Raw genomic sequence first — 20,014 nt, 5'->3', positions numbered from 1 at the left:
TTTTTTAACCTTTCCTTATTTTGCTTCCGTGGCACCATTCATGTATGTGCACTTTATGAAGAAAATATTAATTCGTATTTTATTTACGGGCAAATAGCTTCCTCAAAAACTTTTGATTTTGAATTCTCTTGGTAATATACAGAATATTTTATAAAAATTAAATTAATAAATTCAACAAATTTTAATTTTATTTATTTTATTTATTTTATTTACATAGTTTAATAATAATAAAATCGCATTTCAAATTCCAATAATATGTTTGTTTTACAAATTTCATTAAATGAAAAATGTTCAACAGGTGGCATCACTTCTAACTTGAAAACTCGAAAATAAATCTTATTTTGTGTCTCTCCATTTTTCAACAATTTTTTTTATCGACATTTCGTATTTTGAATATTATTAATTTAATAATTTTAAACAGGTGGTAACTCTGTCTAAAAATATTTTGAGACATAAACCTATTCAAACAGCTTTATTCCTAATCCAATGTTTTAATAATTTTATATATTATCGACAATGTTCAATTTAAAATTCAAATATGTGGCAGCTTTCCTTTTACAGTTTGCAAACAGTTGATAGCTTTCGAACTTATCGAAATCTTACTCTACAAAGTTAGAATCGAGCATAAGTCAGTTAAGATTCGTCCGATTGACCCTTAAAAGTTCCCTAAAATATAGCACTTCCAAAAACGAATCTTCGTAAACAACCTGTACTCTCTACTAAAGCGCTGTCCTACCACTTAATAGCCGTCAGAACACCTTTAAACCGGCTGAATGACAATTAAATTGCTATAAAGTACAAAATGAATGGCGGTTAAAGCCTTCACATCACCGTTATTTAACAAATTGATGGATGGGTTCACCACCTTTATCATCATTCTTTTCTCTGAAAAGCCACACTTTCACCTAAATTAGCATATCCGTACAAAATATAGGCAAAATTGTTGTTATTAGAATTACACTTATCCTAAATTTAATCACCAAAGTTTACTGCCATTTTTTATTATTCTTTGAAAAGTGAAAAGGTGCCTCTCTACCCTGTTTAATACTTTATTGGTGAAGTGTTGAAGGTATTATGCAAATGTGTCAAATAACCGTCATAAGTACAAATAATAAAATATTGGCACGCGATGTCAATACGCGAAGCAGCCAGTAGGAAATTGATGAAAGGGCATGCTGCGGGAGTATAAAACCCTTCGAGTAGTAAATTATAGATAATAGAATTCTCCTTATACAAGTTTTTAATAAATTGTTCCATTTTGCCATGCTCAAAGTAATTCTTAGCACGATTTTCTTTATTCCGTGTTTAAACAAATTTTCAGTTTACTGGCTTAGTTTATAATCTAAGCTATCTCTTTTATGCAATACGGATTAAATTTATTAATGATTATTATTTAAAATTTCTATTAGAATCAGTAATGACTCAACTTCCAATAGTTATTCATTTTACGATAGTCTATGTTCTGGCGATTAACATATTTTTAGTAATAAATATAGCAGTTAGGAGAGAGTCTTTAAAATGCAGCTACCAAAATCTATATTGATGCTCTTTAATTAATTTTACATAGTCGAATGACAAATAGAAAACAAACCTCTGTTCTTCGTAACAATTTTTTATTAGCGCCTGCTCCAAAATGTAGGCAATATTTTCTCAAATTAGCGGACGTGATGTTTGTATAGAATGTTGATCTAATACGAAAGATATATTTCTTACTTTTGTTGTGTTTCTTATTTTCAAAAAAATTAAATCTTATTTATTTCTAATAATTCCAAACTCTACTTACTAAACATTGCCTACAATTAGGTAAAGCGTGAAATGTGAATTGTGAATTAGCGAAGTCCCAAACCCAATGTGAGATTGACGAGTTAATTGTAATAATAAAGTTCTTTTAAGTTATTCTTCGACACCGTTTTTAATTTCGAGAGCATTAATTAAGAAGCTTTAACTTTGGTTCTTTGCGTAGATTAGCGAAATGTAGAAATGTTGATTTTTCTAGCTAAGATTTTAAGTCTCCACAGCAAATTTACACGAATGCCTTCCACGAAGTAGTTCCATTCTAAATTCATGGCTTAATACTCTATATAATTATATAATTCTCCTTAAAGTTCGTCTTAAAAGCACCTGTTTGTGAGCAACCCTACCTCTCCCAGAACGCTTAAAGTCATATCTCCAACAAATCTGCGACTCGGAAGAGAAATATTTCATACAAATTGCTCAAGTGCCTGTGTATAATGCCAGTGTGTGTGTGTGGGTCGTTTTCAATGAGGGCGTATTTTTGTTTATTTTTTCGCGGCAATGAAGCCATGCAACTTGCTTAGTTGCCCGCTTTGAATGAATGATGGTGCCATGCGGGCGTCAAGCGTGTGGGAGGACAATTGTGCGGCACACAAAAAAAAAAGAGCGCGTGAGGTGGAAGTCAGGTGGCAAGCGGAAGTTGCAGGCGTACAGGTATTGGAAATCATAAAGCCGTGAAAAATTGCTTGTCAATTTCTTTTCGCTTGTTTTTTGCTTTTTTTTGCTGTTGTTTTTCTTCATACTTTTTTCTTTCATTTTGCCTTTGCTGGCTTTTGTGTGACGCGACGCTTGTGTTGCACGTTGTAGGTATGAAGCTTGTATTATTGTTGCTTTTGCTGTTGTTGTCTTGACTCTTGTAGTCATCTTTTTGTTGTTGTTGACTATGTGCTACACATGTACACACGCCAGACGCTTCCATTGTCGTCTAAACGTTCGCACTGTTATTGTTGTTGGCGCCGCTCTGTGGCACCTACGCGGAGCGGTGTGTTGTGACATGGTGTGTGTTCAGTGAATTCCTTTTGTGTTTATGCGATGTTTCTACATTATGTTTCCTTGGCTTCTCCTCAAACGCCTGCCTCAGCAGGAGCACGTGTATTGGCGCGTATTTGTGTGTGCTGTGCCTTAACGGTAAATAGACGCTTGTGTTCGCCATGTTTACTATGCCTGTGTTTGCTCGCAGGCGGCTCACTGGTGTTTGTTACCTAATTTTAGGCGCCAAAGCATTGCCGTCGGCGTATGCTTACAGCTCACAATGTAATTGAAACGCTGCTGAGTCGCTGAAATATGACGAACTGACGCGCTTTGGCGTCTGAGGTTTAAAGCCTGAAGTTTGGTTTAAGTTCGACGTGTGCGTGTGTGTTTTTTTGTGTCGAAAAGACGGGTGTGCATTTCACGGCGGAAAAATATTCATTTGTTTGTGCGTGTGTCTGTCGTTTAGTTATAGCGTGATTTTGAGTGCTCAAAGCGCCTCAAAGATTAGTTACTGCTTGGAGTGGACGACAAAGTGAGTTAGTAGATCAATAATATATAGCAAAGTTGCCAGATTTGATTTTTTTATTATTTTGAGAAAATTACCGTTTTAAATAATATAATATTTTAATATAATAACTCATACTTTATATAATTTTTTGATTTTTAACAAAAATAATGATGGAAATTTAGGAAAAAATTAAATATAATCTAAAGTAGCCGCTCGCCGCATCTTAAAATCTAATAATAAATTACCTGAGGAACTAAGTATACGTACCTCCTCAATTGCCATACGAAGTGTGTTCAAAAAATAACAGGAATTTCATAATCCATTCAAAAGTACAATTGCCAATTTATTTTTATTTTTATTATGTTGGTAGGTAATATATAATATAAATGATAATTTTTGTTTATTAAAAGCACATACTTTGTAGCTTGTTCGTGAATTTTTGGCCAAAAATAATACCGTAAAGATGCCTCAGATTGACTTTTTTTATATTTCCACAAATAAAGAGAACATTAAAGAGCCGTCGTTTTACAAGGATACGAGAAAGTGCCAAAGGCTATCCAAAAACATCGAGTTTGAATTGCACCGCTCTGACTAATCGCTGATGCAAAATGTTAACTTTAAATCTTAACCAAATCCTAAATCACCTCTTCGAAGTTTTAACGGATTTATGGTCTCAGTCATTTCAAATTGGAATTGCCTATAAGATTAATGGTAGCTTTTTAGGGAACGCAGCACTGTAGAATATAAAACAGTGACTTTCATCAGAATTGATAATGACTGAAGAAACTCTCAACAACTTTCGATAGTGTCGGCGAACGACACTCCTTCTACTTTGTAGCAATGCTGACGAACCCACATTTTATTTCGCAGAAAACCCAAAAACAAGACTGGTCAAGAACTTATTAGGTAAAAAAATATTTATTCCTTCCAAGAACGTTCTTTGTCTTTTTATTTCCATTAATTTAGTGCGTGGAATATCATTCAATGAAATAAATATTTTCTGAAAACTCACTTTTCTGCGAATTATTTTGAATCGCTACAAATGGCAAATGACAAACATCCCTGGCTCGTAAGTACCGCACACACCCATACACACCTCGTTCGTGGAATTCACCACTCTGCTCGCGTCATCAACTCTTGAATGGCAACTAGCCACCACACTATAACGGTTGTTGCTATGGTCACGGCCATGTGGTCGCACAAAAATTTGTTTTGCTGCACTGCCCTCCATCGCCGCCAACACCTGTGTCACCCGGCAGCACCAACGGCCGATTGTTTACCTGCCATGAATGTGTTATTAGCCGCATCGTTTCGTTAGTAACTTTTGACGTTTTCACGTTTTCGCGCATAAAAAGCCATTGTTGCAGTCAGATTGTGAATTACTTCTCGCGTATAATAAACTAAACTAATTTCGTTGGCTTTTATTATTATTGTCCTTTTGTTGTTGGTCCAAAACAAAAAGGCTTTTGTTTTTCTTTAATTGTTGCTTGCGCAATATTGCGGTGAAAGAGGTGAGAAAAAAGCACAAAAAAGAACAAACATTGTTTGCAACAACAGTGGCGCGTTTCTGATTAACACACAATTGCTAACGGAGTCAGTGTGTGTGGGAGTGGTTGTGTCTTTAGAACAAAAAAAAAAATAATATTAAAGTGAAAAAAAAACATATTATTCATAACAAAATAAATTAAAATTACAGCGTTACATTTAAATATAATTGAAAATATAATTTTTTAAGTTAACAGTTTTTGTAGTGACGAGATACGTAAGTAATTACAATGGCTTTTATATGACCTATTCACCTATATCGGTAGACCCTGCAGGAAAACTCATGACTTTAAAATCAGTTCAGTTCTACTATTTTTTTTTCCTGCAGGGTATTTACCAGTAAGCAACATTTGTTGGTGTAAATGGCTTTGTTATGAGTAATTTCCTCTTTTACAGGGTGTTTACGGTTTACGGTTTGTTACAAATAAAAATAAATTCTATAATCTACTTTAAGTCGGTTATAAATGAATAAAATAATGCTATTCAGAAATATTAGCTAAATTAAGATATGATTGGCAGTACTTTGATGAGGTTCGGACGAGCCACTGAAGCTTTTGATGCTAAATTAATCAGTCCAAAAACGTTCTCGAGTTAGATCAGTGATCGTTCAGAGATCAGGATGCATCATCTAGGAGAAGTAGGTTAGCCTAGATTCTGGGGCTGAACCTCGACATTGGGATGCCATTACAGCTAACAATAAGTTCTTAGATATGCCGAAAATTTTCTGAAAATATATCCCTTGTATGCATTAACAAACGCTTTGATTCCATACTTTAATCAAGCCTCGATTTGGTATAGGTGGAACAGTCAAGTTGAAAAATCATCTCATCTTAAATATCTTTCAAACAACATTGACAATTGGTAATATCCGGTAATATTACAACCAAGTTGACAATGGTCGTCTAAAAGTGCTACAATTAAGGAAAGGCGACCTTTGTTGAACAAGGAGCTTTCTAAACCTCTGATACCACTACACAACAGCAAAGTCTTCATGATCTCTATAGATATAATCTCCAGAGTATCAAGAAAACTTGAGTAATTCCAGCTTCAGCGGCTCAAAGTTGAAAACGCCGTTTACGTCCAAAAGTCGGTCTTTTATAACCGTTCCATTATAGTCATGATGATAATACGATACAACCCTGAGCAACAGGCGATTCTTCTGGTCTTTATTGCGTTTCTTTGATCTGCAATCGTAGGTGGATATGGAATATTATGGTTTGTTCGCGGCACTCCGACCTCTTCCGAATGTTGTCAGTTTCACTGAATCTTTTCAGTTCATTTAGTAAAGATTAACTCAGCAAGAAGAAGTCGAGAAGTTAAACCCATGTCCGATATATTTATAATTATTTAATAAATCCAAAATTTCGTAAAACACCCTTTACACCGATGAGTGCGCTTGATGGCCGGTTTGTTCAAGCGCTTAAATTGTTGTGTAATCATCCATACATATATCCCGTTATTGTTGTACTTATTATTTTTGTTGTTGTTGTTTTTTTTTCGTTTTTTTTTCGCCTTCTGGATTTGTTAAAATGAATTAATTACCGTTCCAAAGCTGATAAAAGAGCGCAATATGCGGCCTGTGTAACATGGCCACCGTGTGGCATTACTGATAAACCTATTAATTACTCGCACGCACATTCCCATACACACAAACAGACACACACACACACAGGGCCACACACGTGCGCGCGCAAAGACAATTACTTCACATGCAAAAATATTTCATAATTATTTAATTAAAAAGCGTTTATTTATCTACGACACAGGAACGCCAACACAAACTTTCTTTTAATTATGTCCAATAACGGTAATGGTATTTCATTTTTGCGGGAATTATTTTTCACACACACAAACACAAACAAACACAATGATGCGCGCATACTTAACTGTTTGTATACAATAAATTTAATTTAATCGTCAGGTGGCAGTTGAACTCTCAAAGGAGCGTTCTCAAATTACTTTAAGGCTCACAACAGGCCACAGTCCCAAATGTGAAATGCTTTAACGCTGTTAAACAGAGGATTTTTTTGTAGGATTAAAATAAATAAAAAAATATATTTTTATGAAAATTACAATAAAATTCTATTATTAAATACTACATTTTTTAAATATCAAATGAAAGATCATCTAACTTTTTTTCAAACATCTGGCAACTCTTAGCAAAATAATTCCGACAAAAATTCACAAAGTTACCTTTTTATTTCTTTTGTAATATTTATGTTTTTAATTTGGAAAAAAATTAAAAAAGGTGGCAACCCTTTCCGAAAATATTCTTCAATTAAAGCCTTTGAAAACCTGTTTGCTTTTTTATTTTAATTCATATTTTGTTTTATATATTTTGCCTTCATTATAATATAAGTTTAAATTAAAATTTTTAAACATGTGGCAACCTTCTATATATTTTTCTAGGTAAAAGTTTTTATTTTTTAGGAAACTATTTTTTACTTTAATTAGTGTTTCGCTCAAATATTTTTTAATTAAATTTTAATCATAATATCTGTACAGCTGGCAACTCTCCAAAAAGCAATTTGTAGTTTCTGAACTGTTTTTGGTGTCATATCCATACTTCGTTGTTTTCTATCCTCTAAATATTTTACGTATATTTAAAAAACAGGTGGCAACCTTCTAACTCATTTTCTTTCAAAGGAAACCCAAATTTTTCAAATGTACTTTTTATATCTACCGACTCCTTCCTACAAATCCAAGAGTTCAACAGGTTCATCATATCAAAAATATTGATAAATTAATTTTTCGAAAGCAATAAAATTGGTAATCAATTTTGTGCGCAATCTGTTTATAAAAATTTAATAAGCAATTACTGTCAACATACTGAAACATTAGATTCCAATTAGAGCATTCCAATATTATTCCCAGGAAATTCACAATATTTAACGTGTTTAGTGCGATTTAAATGCTTTGGTGATGCAGTGATTTAAATAATTATTAATTATGAAAGCAGCTGTGTATTTGTCAGGTTTCAATTTGCGGTAAACACATAATTAAAAGTAAAACAACAACAACAAAAAAATTAAAATTAATAAATGCAAAACATCAGTTTATCTTTCATTAACAAATTTACGAGTAAAATGAGGAAAAAAACAGTAATTTTTACTAACTAAATTGAGTATGATAAATATGTATTTAATTTACATATTTGGTGTATGTAAATATGTATAAATTGTATGTATATTATATGGTAATTTTTTTTTTTTTTTAAATAAGTTAATTTTTTGTGCATTTATGCACGTAATTGGCTCTAAATATAAACGCGGACAAATATCTACTTGCCAGTATATAAGTAAATATTTCTATGAAATTCATTACGCTGATTACATCTAGTTAAAGTTGACAAAAAATTATTATAAAAAAATTTAAAAAGAAAACAACAAAAAAAACTACAAATATAGCGCTTATCATTTAGCGTGCAAAATTGTAATCAGAGATTTGCCGTTGGTACAATGTACTAATATTTGCTTTGCTGATTTTTTGTTCTTTTTGCAGATAATGTACTGGTAGTTCGTAATTTACTTGCGCGTCGTAAATCATTTAATTTTATCTAAATTTACCGTTTTATATGCAACAAAAAACGTTTAAATTGTTTATCTGTGCAAATACAACTCTGTATGTATGTGATTCACTTTTTTATGAGATTTTCTTTAATATTTTCAACTTTAAACAATAATTTTGTGGATTTTTTTGCGAAGATCAATGAATCATTTTACGGTTAGAAAATCATATTTCACAAATTTCTGAAAGCACCTGGAATATAATTTCGCTCATATGACAACCACGACTGCTTTTTTTAAGGCTATTCACTCGGTCCAACTTATATATTTTTCTCATAATAACTTAGAGGTTAAAAGATATGCCCATTTCTTGATATGATTCGATCCCAGAAAATTTCATCATAGAATTGAATAGAATGATTATAGAGGTATGCACTACGATCAGTGGTCTATTGTACCCTCATATCTACATCGACTCCATTAATCCTGGCACTCTTATGACTTCCAGAATTCTGCTCCAGTTCCTGTGATGTGCTACACGTTCTAATAGTAGGTGTAGGGTAGACATTTCATCCAAACATAAATATGGTTTCATTGCTAGTCCTCCTCCGTCCTGTTTGATACTGGAATCATTTAGCTCCTAAACGAATGGTAAAGATATGGAGAACAAAATCAAGTTCAGATTATTGATTTTCAGTCAGTTCCCCTCTTCGTACATTGTAGTTAATCTGACCGATATATTACATTGTTTGCTGAAACAACCTGAAGGAATATGAGAACACGCCAAACTAAAGGTATTATGATAAAAGCCAATGTGATAAAAAGAACGAATAAGAAAATAAATTAATAGATACTTTTAGATTTTGGAACATAATTTCCGAATCTGGCGAAATCAACCAATTTTGAACTTTTGCAATTAAATTAACTCATCAACGACCTATTATGAAGCGATTCACTCTCAAAATTTTTTCGATGGCAAAACTCATTGAGAATACTAGTCAAACCTTCCAAACCCTTTTCGGAGTAATGCTTGAACTTGAAAGACTTTGACTTTGTTCAAAATTATATGAAAGAGTTAAAGGCCGAAAACTACCGAGGTCCAAGCGATATAACACTATACTTTATATGAAGCCGTGGGAGGATTCTCCATAGCTCCACCGTGCTATTATTATATAAACTGAATAAAAATATGGGAATTGAAATGTATCCAATGTGTGTTCTGAAAAGAGGTTAGCTTAGTATAAGTTTAACTTCTCTCTACGTGTCATTATCTAATTATATTTATATGCTTTAACTCACTTAAACACTTTTCTATAACCTACAAATAATCTAAGTAATTAACAATATTTTTTTTACACTCTTTTCTGCTCTCTTCATGATCTGGTCTTTCAACTATTAAATGGCTGCTGCGTTTACACTTGATTGCGCCTATACACCAACGATAACTGTATGCCTCTCATATATGGCCTCACCATTGTTATTGTAGCCGGAACGCATACGTCAACGTGACAGTCGCAACAAAAACGCACTCCACTATTGTGCCGCACAGAACGCAGAGACACGTGAACTCGTGGCGGCTGCCAGCATCGCCGTCGCAGCTCCAGAATTGCTGGAGTCTGCCGACGAGGATGGCTTTACGCCGCTTCACTTGGCTGTTATTCAGGGCAACTTGGCGATGGTCAATTTGCTGCTGGCGAATAAAGCCGACGTGAATGCGGTCGATAACGAGGGCCACTCTGTGGTGCATTGGGCGACGGGTAAGTAGCAAGCTCTAATGGCAAATGTCAATGGACTGACAACGACGACATTTCACACCAATGGACCGAGTGTAGAGACTGCTTGTGTGAAGCCACAGTCGAAAGCGCATCGTATACATACGAGTATACACCACAATAAAGGTGCTAAACCATTGTTTCGTTACAGTTTGCGGTGAGGTGGAGGCTTTGCGTTCGGTGTTGGCGGCTGGTGCGAATATTGCGATTCCCGATTTGAACGGTGGCACGCCGCTACATTACGCGGCGCAGATGTGTGGCGCCAGTGTTGACAACAAAGTGGGTCAGGCTAATGCCACTAAGCTGGCACTGGAGATACTCGGCATACTGCTAGCGCACCCGCATTCCAGTGTTGACGTACAGGACAAAGACGGACGTCAGCCGCTGTTGTGGGCCGCTTCGGCGGGTTCCGCGAAGGCCGTCATTGCGCTGGTGAAGGCTGGTGCACGTGTGGAAAGCGCAGATAAGTAGGTTGCCACACTTTTTATTTTCTGAAAAAGCCTTTCTTTTCAACAAGTTTTTTGCTTCTTATTTTCTAGAGATGGTTTGACGGCGCTGCACTGTGCAGCCTCACGCGGGCACACCGAATGTATTGACACTCTGATAAGTCTTTGTGGCGCACCAACAGACCTGATTGATTCGAACGGCTGTACGGCCCTACATTACGCTGTGACACTGGGCCATGCAGATGCCACCGCACGTCTGCTCGATTTGGATGCCGATCCGAATCGGCAAGACCGCAAGGGACGCACACCAGCGCACTGTGGCTGTGCAAAGGGACAATTTGAAACGGTTAAACTGCTGAAGGAACGTGGCGCTAATTTGTGGCTACGCAATGCTAAGGGCGACTTGCCGGTGCATGAGGCAAGCTCATCGGGTCGACGTGAGCTCGTCGAGTGGCTGTTGGAACAGCGACCCAAGCAGGTGAATACCACAAGCAATGACGGGCGCAGCCTCCTGCACATAGCGGCAAATAATGATTACACTGATGTGTGTAAAATGCTGCTGGACTATGGCGGCGATATCAATGCCATATATCGCAATAGCAAAGGTGTTGTCTACACCCCGCTCGACTGCGCTTTGCAGAAGGGACATCGTGCAACTGCCAAGTTTCTGCAGTCGCATGGCGGTTTGCCAGCCAGCAAGCTGCGCTTGGCAGCACGACGGTCGAATCCATTTCATGAGGTCAGCACCGATATGGTGCGCCCGCTGCGGTATGTGGAGAAGGAGGAGCTGCATGATTTACAAAACTCGAAGAAGTATGTTGTCTACCTGAAACACTCGGACTCGGATGTCGGTGGTGGAGAGGGTGATAGTAATTGCAGCTGCCACGAGCGAACCTATCGCAGAGAACAAAAGTTTGCGCATACTTGCCGACGTCATCAGCACAGTAGACGACGGGAAACTCGACGACGCACCAGTAGTTGTGGTGAGCCGAAAAATTGTCACCATCAAGACAGCGGTGAAATTGATATTTGCCGCTCTAAAAGTAATATTGAGATAAGGCGTCGTAAGTCACGTGAGCGTTACGCAAGCTCAAGCGAATGGGAGGATAGAGTCGATGAGTACAATGAAGACGACGAAGATTCGTGTGAGAATTGCTGTTATCACAAACGACAGAAACAGCGTGTTATACGTAGAAAGTCAATATCATCACGACGTTCGAAGGAGCGCGATGGACGAGATCGTGGCAGTGAGAAAGAGTCTTCACCAGAGAAAAGTAAAGTTAGAGAGGTTGAAGTGGTACGCGAAGGCGAAGAGAAAGCGTCAGAGCCGAAGGAGGAGTCAGCAACAGAGCCAAGTAATGGTAAAGAAGAAGCTGCAGAAAGAGAGAGTCGCCCAGAATCGGCAACTACGCGCACTCCAGTTAATACGCCTGGTAAAGCAGCTAAAGAAGCAACATTTATTAAGTTCACACAGTCAACTGAAACTCAATCTATGGAACTAACGGATGAAGATGGTAAGCCAGCAGCCGAGCTAGTAACTACTCAAGTAGATGTTCATCAGGAAGCAGACGATGCTTCTGTACAGCAGCAGCCCGATACAGAAGAAAAGATACAAGCAGCAGTGGTTAGAGATGAGTCGGAAGACATGACCAAGCTGGCTGAAGAGATGAAAAAGGAAGTCGATCAGGTGATGAAAATCGCTGCGTTGGCGCTCGAAAGCGATGCACAAAATGGTGAAAATAATAAAGAGAACGGAGATCAGAATGGAAAGCCGGTGAATGAAGAGAATAAAGAGTTAGTAGAATCAGCTGTGGAGACCGTGGAAACAGAAGTTGTGAAAATTGATGCACCAGCTACACCACAACCTGAAGAAGCCATTAAAATTGTACCTAATGTAACCGAAACTCCAGCAACGCCAATACCAACACCATTGCCAAGTCCCATACCTGAAGCAACAGCTGAAGAGCCTCCTACTTCAGCTGCTGCCACCACTACGCCAACTCAACCCGAGGAACCACCGTCCAATGCTACAGACACTAAACCATCTGAAACTTTAACAGCACCAGATACCACTGGAACAGAAACGGCAGCACCAGCTGAAACCAAAGACTCAGCTGAAGTGGCTGATACTTCCAAAACCGTACCAACTGCTGCAGTTACTTCCGAAGAAAAGCCCACACCAGAACAACGAACACTTCCGTCTAACACTACTTCCGTTCAGCAACCAACACAAGTTGAAACACAAAAACCGTCCCGTGAATTAGAACCCCGACGTTCATTCACCTTATTACCGTCTGATTCAGCCGAAGATGAGGGTACTGAAGAAGTTGTGCGCAAATCAAGCTTCCAAATTTTGAAAAGTGATGAGTCCGGTGGCGAAAGTGGCAGACACCAAGATGAGCTCGAGCTCAGCGACTCACAAGTCTTTAAAATAGTTACCGAACCACAACTACGTTTGGGCAAACCATATCTGGAAACAGAAGCAAGCTCAATGGATGACGAGCATAGGCAAGCTGCCGCCGCCGACTATGAGCCGGATGAAGATCACATCGATGAAGATTACGATAATGATGAACTTAAGAAAACTACCGGTGGCGTGCTCAACCGTCACGGTGTCGGTAACGCGGATGGTGCATTGCCAACCAGCGCCGTACTCGGTGTCTACGATTACTCCAACGGCCGTAAACGTCGTCTCAAGAAACGTGTGCGTAGTGGACCGAAAACACGTAGCAATTGGAAAACCAAAACAGATATAACCGATGGAGATGGCGAGCAAACCGGCAGCTATGCGCATGCAGCACAATCTAGCAAAGATCAGGATTCCGGTTTCGAACCAAGTCCACGTGCGTCGAAGAGTAAAATACCGACGCCAAGGAATATCTATACAGCACATGTGCCGCGGCGACACATCTACGCCACACTTGATGGCCGCTCTTGTAGTAGTCGTTTGGAGGGACGTAAGCCGGGTGAACGGGGTGCCTGCGACATGTCCGCAGTGACCCGTTCCATACAACGCAACATCAGAAGGTAAAGTGATTTTAGTATGATTAGGGAGTCAGCATTGAGTATTGTTGTTGTCACCTTTTTGTTATTGTTGTTGTTCCAGTTGTTTTTGTTGGCTATAAAGATTTTATTTGAACGGAATTAAGTGATTCTAAGAATGTCTTCAATTTCGGGGACTCATCACGACCAGCTCCGCGAGTCCATCAAAAGTGCGCGCGCTCGCCAGAAGCGCAACAGCGTCCTGCAAGTAATTGGGTGTTCACGGCAGTGGCTTCTGGTGCGTCGTGCCTGCGGCAGCGGTAGTAACTTTCGTTACATTTGCTTAATTTATGAGCTGACGTAAATTCTCGCCATTCCTCCCCAGCGGCTCAACAGTGTTTGTACACATGTAAAATTCCATTCCTTCCCATACACATGTAAATCCGTCTGTGCGTTTTTCAATCAACATAGACCAGGTGCTTCACGCCAGCAGATGCTTCCCGTAATTGCTGATGCATATTTATATGCGCCACTGTGCCACCGGCCTGTATCTCTGTGTGTGTGCAGTGTTATTTATAATCAAGTTTGCATCTTCATTCCTTTCTAACATCACTCTTGAAGAGCCCCCCCCCACACACATACACCATGTGCCCGTTTTTATGACTGTGTAGAAGATTTATGCTGAATTTCAGAGTAGCTGCTGTCCGCAGAGGCACTGGCACCAACAAACCGGCGAACACATAATTATGTACCGTTACATTGTTAAGTAATCTTCCTGGCTGGCCGTTTGTGCTGGTATTGTGCTTCCGGCAACAATGACCGTCCGAGACGGCGCCCATAAATATCTGCATATTCTTACAAGCATTGGAGAGCCTGGGTACTTGGCCTCTGAACTGGCTACCAGGCTACCTGTGAAAGCTTGTACGCCCGTCCGTCCGGCCGGATTAAAATAAATTTAGTTAAAATTAAATGACTCGCCATCATTTTTCATTTTTGATTGTCAATTTTTATTTACTGGAGTTCATCGTCTGCCGGTGAATGGACGAACCATGTAATATATACATACATGGCCATGTACATATATTAGGGTGGTTCTAAAGTATAGAAAATGGTGATACCATTATATTCGACGGAATAAATTAGCAAGTGTATTCAGACTTTAGAAACTTACGATATAGTTTACTGGGTTTCTTCTTTTTTCGAGTTTATTTGACATAAAATGGGTTCCTTGAACGTCAGAAAAGTCATCGAAGTCGAAGTTTATGTGAAGCTCTTTTAGGGTAGGAGTTTACTTCGATGTTTGACTTTAATTGACGGGGAATAACTGGAACGTTTCAGCTTTGTTTGAACCGAGTCTACATCCTACAAAGGGGTAGTGTGAAGTGCAATCTACATTGGTCATTATCGAAGATAGTACTTATGGTGTTTGGTTGAGATTATGGTCAAGTAATATATATCAGGTTCCAATTTTTTAATACGATATGGAAATCCTTAATTATATCGAAATCATTATTGTGTATTGAATGAAAAACGTTTCAGTCGCATTACTATTATTTTATTTTTCCCAATTTTATGAACCACCCTTATGTGAACTTACCGAATTGCCTCTGCCAGTTTAAGTGTCTTTGGCTGTTGCTTTTGTTGGCTCGAAGGTGAGAATTTAAGTATCTTTTAATGTGGTTCCCTTGCAATCAAAGTGGCATTCATGGCATTTTTGATGGGATTTGCTGGTGGGCTCTTATGGCCTGCATTTCACTGCGACCAGCATTTTTTTGGGTAAGCCTAACGAGAGGGTACATTTTAAATGTTAAATTGCAGTGAAATGTTTTGGAAAGTAAAATAATTTATGAACACGACTTCAGTGTGGGTAAAAATGTAATATTTGTGAGGATATATACTTATTCCTGAGTAAGATTTATTTATGATTGAATGGGATTTTTTTATTAACAATATTCATTGTTTTGTTTTTTTATGACTTTAAATAAGAAGTTTCTTTAAGGAGTTTAATTTTTTGTTTAAAAGTAGGGTTTTGAGAAGACTCATTTGTAATAAAATTAAATAGATCTAAAATGTTATGATATATGTATAATTCAATTGAAGTATATGTGTTTGCGGCTTGTACTCGTTTTTTAGGGGTTTAAACAATTCATTGGCATTCTTTCGGTACTTGTTGAAACTGAATCGTTGGATTTTGAATAAAAATGGCGCACCGATCAATTTTGATTGTGGAACAGTGTTTCGTCGCGGTCATTTGATACTCAAGACTATTCAATAGGATAGTCGGAACTAACCAAAGCTTTTAGGATGTCGTCCCATTTAGATAATAATAAGGTTCGTGCTAGAGGAAGGTGTCTACTATCAGTTGGTATTACTTAAAAAAAATATACATAAAGACCTCGACTAGCTAGCCGCCTCAGTCTTTCGACCTACTTGTTGGCAGGAGTTATTTGGTATCTGGGTCTGAAGTTTTTGTCTTTGCAAATATTCTCGTATTGTTCCAAATTTAGTTGCTTTAGCAGGTACTTAAGATCTTATACAACTGTACCAAATATTTTGAATTAGATAGCTTGAGTCTGCTATTAATGATTCGAAGTGTTTATAACAGAATGTTATGGTTTAGGAGTACTTGCTTGCCGCGAAGCATTCCTTTTAGTTTTTCCTTAATTGATTGCGAGACCACTTTCAGTAGCTCAGCTTGACACTAAATGGGATCCTTGGAATCGTTTTTATCCTGCAAGTTCCTATACTATTATTCATATTAAAGGGATAAATAATTAATTTTATTGGATCATCTGTTCATCTTCTATTCTCAACCTAGAAACCATTAAGGAGTCTAGAATGGTTACTAGCCTCACATTCTTTCCAGACACCACTATAAAACCTCCAAAATATTGTAGAAGGCTTGTCATGAATTCCTCATAGTTTTCTTAAAAGATATGTCGTGTATTTAAAGTTTTGTTCCCGTCCACTATTCCGGTGTTATTGAATAGGACAGCTTTGTCGGCTATAAGAGGTTCTTCCATATGCTTTACTGAAATCTATATACACATATGTAAGAAGTATATTATAATCGATAACTCAGGCATCGTATAAAATATCGAAATTGATCTTACTACGTAATGCATCTAGATTTGAGTCCATTATTTCCTAAAAATTTCCAAAATCCGTCCATACTCTTCCCATAATCTCCATATGTGTACATACATATAATTTGGTTCGGTCTGATATTAGTCGATTTTACTGCATTTATCGAAAATTGTTAGTAATATTATTGCTCTTTTGTTTGCCATTATTTATTTATGTTTACTTATGCTAATCAAGCACTTCATTTTCATTTGTTTATGCACTTAAGTTTGTTAAGTCTAAATCGCTGCTGTTTACACGCTTCGCAGCCGCTTTGTTTGCCAACAGCTGCATGCAGCTGAGGCTCATTCATGCAAACACAAACACATACACACACATCTGCACTTCATTTGCCGCAAGTTTCGTGTAGACAAAGCGATAAAAAGCCGTTATAGCGCGTATTATAAAATCTTCAACGCGCCTTTTAATGCATGTTGTTTGTATAATTGCTGTTGCTGTTGCTGTTGCTGCCACTGCCGCTATAATAATAAAAACAATACAACTAATGTGCAACAACAACAAATCAACAAATGAACAATAGCAAATCCGACAGCGCGATTGCGTGCAAAAACAGCAACAGCAACAACAACAACAACAACAACAACTTAAACTTGCCTAATAGTCACTTATTAGTTGACAGCGTTGAAGTGGGTGCCCCACAGTGCCAGAAGAAAGGCTGAGTGTGTTCTTAAGTGTTCATGCGAGTGTGTGTGTGGCTGTTCGTTTGGCATGTCGCTGCTGCCACACTAGTCACTTGTAAATCTATGAATAAGTATGTATTTACTATTTAGCGCTTGTAATTGTAGAATGTACAAACACACATTGCTGGTGCCACCTTCAGCCTCCTGGTTGTTGTTGTTGTTGCTGTTGTCATTGTCGTTGTTGCTCACTATTTGCATACGCGCTAATGCCAATTGTAAGCAGTATTAACAAGGATTTAGTTTTGCTAAGATGTTTTCATCCCGCTCCTTCACCTCCCCCTCCTCCTCCTCCCTTTCTGTCTCTCTGTATGGCTGTTGCATGAGAATGCTTGTGTGTGCTTGCTTGTTGTTATTAGCGCCGCTGAGCCACTAGCTTGTTCCATCTCACCCACGCTATTACGTGTTTTGTGTTTTTGTGTTTAGCGCCACTTTGCCGATTAAGCAGTTGTTGCTCTTGTTGTTGTTGTTGTCGCGGGTCTACATTAAACGCATACGCAGCAGCAAAACCGCAGGTCTCCTCCATTCTTACATACATACAGCAAACTTTTAATTCCCGTAAAATACTTTAAACTTGTCGCATCGCATCTGCACTGCCCCCTCCTCAGGCCCCTCACCTCACTTATATGTACATCGCGACGTTAACCGAATTGGTTGCGTTCAACCGCACACACCCGCATCTTGTCACCACACTGCGTTTGTCCCATGCGTATACAATCTTCTTTTAACAACAATGTAGTTGCGTGCTCAGCCATTCTCTCCGCGCTCTGGCGCTCACGCATTAAGCGTCTAAAAAGCGAATCAACAGCTTTGAATATGAAGCGTTTATTTACACTATTTTCCGTTGTTTTTGATGTCTAAGTAAGCGTATTAATTTAATTACATTCAACAAATTATAACAGTACACTTACAACAACAACAGCACAAATGTTTCTATTTGCGCTCATTGTTATCTCTCGCTGTGTATGAGAGAGTGTGTGTTTGTGTCTGTTTGAGGGTTTCCGCTTGTAGTGGATGGGTTACCCCCCGCTGTCCTATCATGCTTCCACTCGCCAATATCAAAGTAATGAGCGCGTAATTAAAGCTTAGTTGGAGAAGCTGCATTAATACTTCAAAACTACCGTTATTTACTTTGAAAGTCCATAAAATGAATTGTCGCTGAGATCAAAATGAACCTTTTTACACTTTTAATATTAAACACTGGGAAAGGAAGTGATATGGATTAAGGGTTGCTTTTTTGGTATGCCACTTTTCTTGTCTACTGTTGTGTTGACGAATCTTATTCGATTTGTATGGACGTTTTTTAGTTTAGATGAAATTTTCAGTCATTTATATACGAGTTTGATTTAAGCTTTTTGGTTATATAAAGGACAATTACGAAAATATTTCTTTTAAGACGACTAAGTCAGGAATGTAAAATATTGAAAACAAGCATTTAGAAAATATATGTATTTTGTAATACAATGTCCTCAGTCAACATCCGATTACTTTTCAAGAGATATGTTTTGCGCAAGATTTATGGTACTTTGAATATCGACAGCAGCGAATACCTCAGACGGTGGTACGATGAACTCTGCGAGTTATACGACGACATATGAAGATCCTCCGAATTGGTGAAAGCATTCCAGCTTTGGAAGTGTTCGACACAGTACCTGTTGATGGGACCAGAGGCTGATATCGACCTGGTTTCACTTGGTATTTTCAAGTGGCGACAAATTGCGGGAAAGAGAGACCAATGGCGCGCTATTATTGATTCGGCTATAATGCCGTAAGTGGTACATACATTCAAAGAATTATTAATTTTATTTAGGGGCTCATAGGTATTATGAGTGTCTCTGGATTAAGATCGTTGATCGTTTGTATAAAGTTCATAAGAAAATTGTCTTCCTACCAGTTATTATTTAGTACCTTCTATTATCTGGTGACAATATTCGTAACAGAATTAGGTTGTTACAAAATACATTTTTCATAAGAATGTATTCAGTCCAAACTGCTTAATAAGGATCGGTTTAATAATAAAGCATTCTGAATGTTTATTATAAGTGAAAAGTTTGGAAAGAATAATTCGTTTCAATAAGCTTTGTCATTTACTATCCTAGGAATCCACTGTAAAAACAGTGAGATGAAATACCACAATTTGGTATTACAGTGATTTCATTTTCTACCAAGATTTAGTAAAAAGTTCTCACTTCTTGTCCGAGATATATATTTTACATGTTTTTCGCAATTCATGATATCTATATTTAGAGTAATATGTACGCCCAATGCTTTGAGCAATTTAACGTCGTAAATCAGTGCAACCTATTGAATATCCAGAAGGGATTTTGAGAGCTGGTCTGTGAATCAAACGGTTTAGCATAAGTTTAGCTTTAATAACCAACTTATTCCAGTCAAATTTAGCCAATAAAAAATCTTGATAACCGCAATTTTTTATACAGCAACGTCCTTGGTGATCTTAAATGTGAAGAGCGCTTAATTTCCTGAAATTAAAGTCGGTAAACTCTGTCTCTCTTTATCTGTGTATCTCGCTATCATTCGCACATTCCCTGTTTATCTCCTTCTGTATCTGAGTCTCTCTCTGCTTCTCGCTCTCTCTCTTTGTTTCTGAGTCTCTCTCTCTATGTAAATTACTGTATACAAGGAGGAATAATAGTAAGCATTTAAAAGC

At 37.6% G+C, this 20,014-nt stretch overlaps 1 protein-coding gene across 1 annotated transcript in view; it reads left to right on the top strand.

Annotated features, from left to right (window-relative positions):
- Window positions 1–20,014, top strand: part of LOC105211393 (protein phosphatase 1 regulatory subunit 12B) — a 98,650-nt gene that overhangs the window by 63,945 nt on the left and 14,691 nt on the right. Inside the window, exons 3-5 of the mRNA XM_029039670.2 lie at window positions 9,812–10,082; window positions 10,249–10,564; window positions 10,637–13,570. Of these exons, the coding sequence (XP_028895503.2) occupies window positions 10,001–10,082; window positions 10,249–10,564; window positions 10,637–13,570 (3,332 nt within the window). The 5' untranslated portion in view covers window positions 9,812–10,000. The remainder of the gene's footprint in view (window positions 1–9,811; window positions 10,083–10,248; window positions 10,565–10,636; window positions 13,571–20,014) is intronic.

Source organism: Zeugodacus cucurbitae, chromosome 2 (genome assembly GCF_028554725.1).
Source record: "Zeugodacus cucurbitae isolate PBARC_wt_2022May chromosome 2, idZeuCucr1.2, whole genome shotgun sequence".
NCBI lineage: Eukaryota > Metazoa > Arthropoda > Insecta > Diptera > Tephritidae > Zeugodacus > Zeugodacus cucurbitae.
This window is presented reverse-complemented; position numbering and strand designations above follow the sequence as displayed.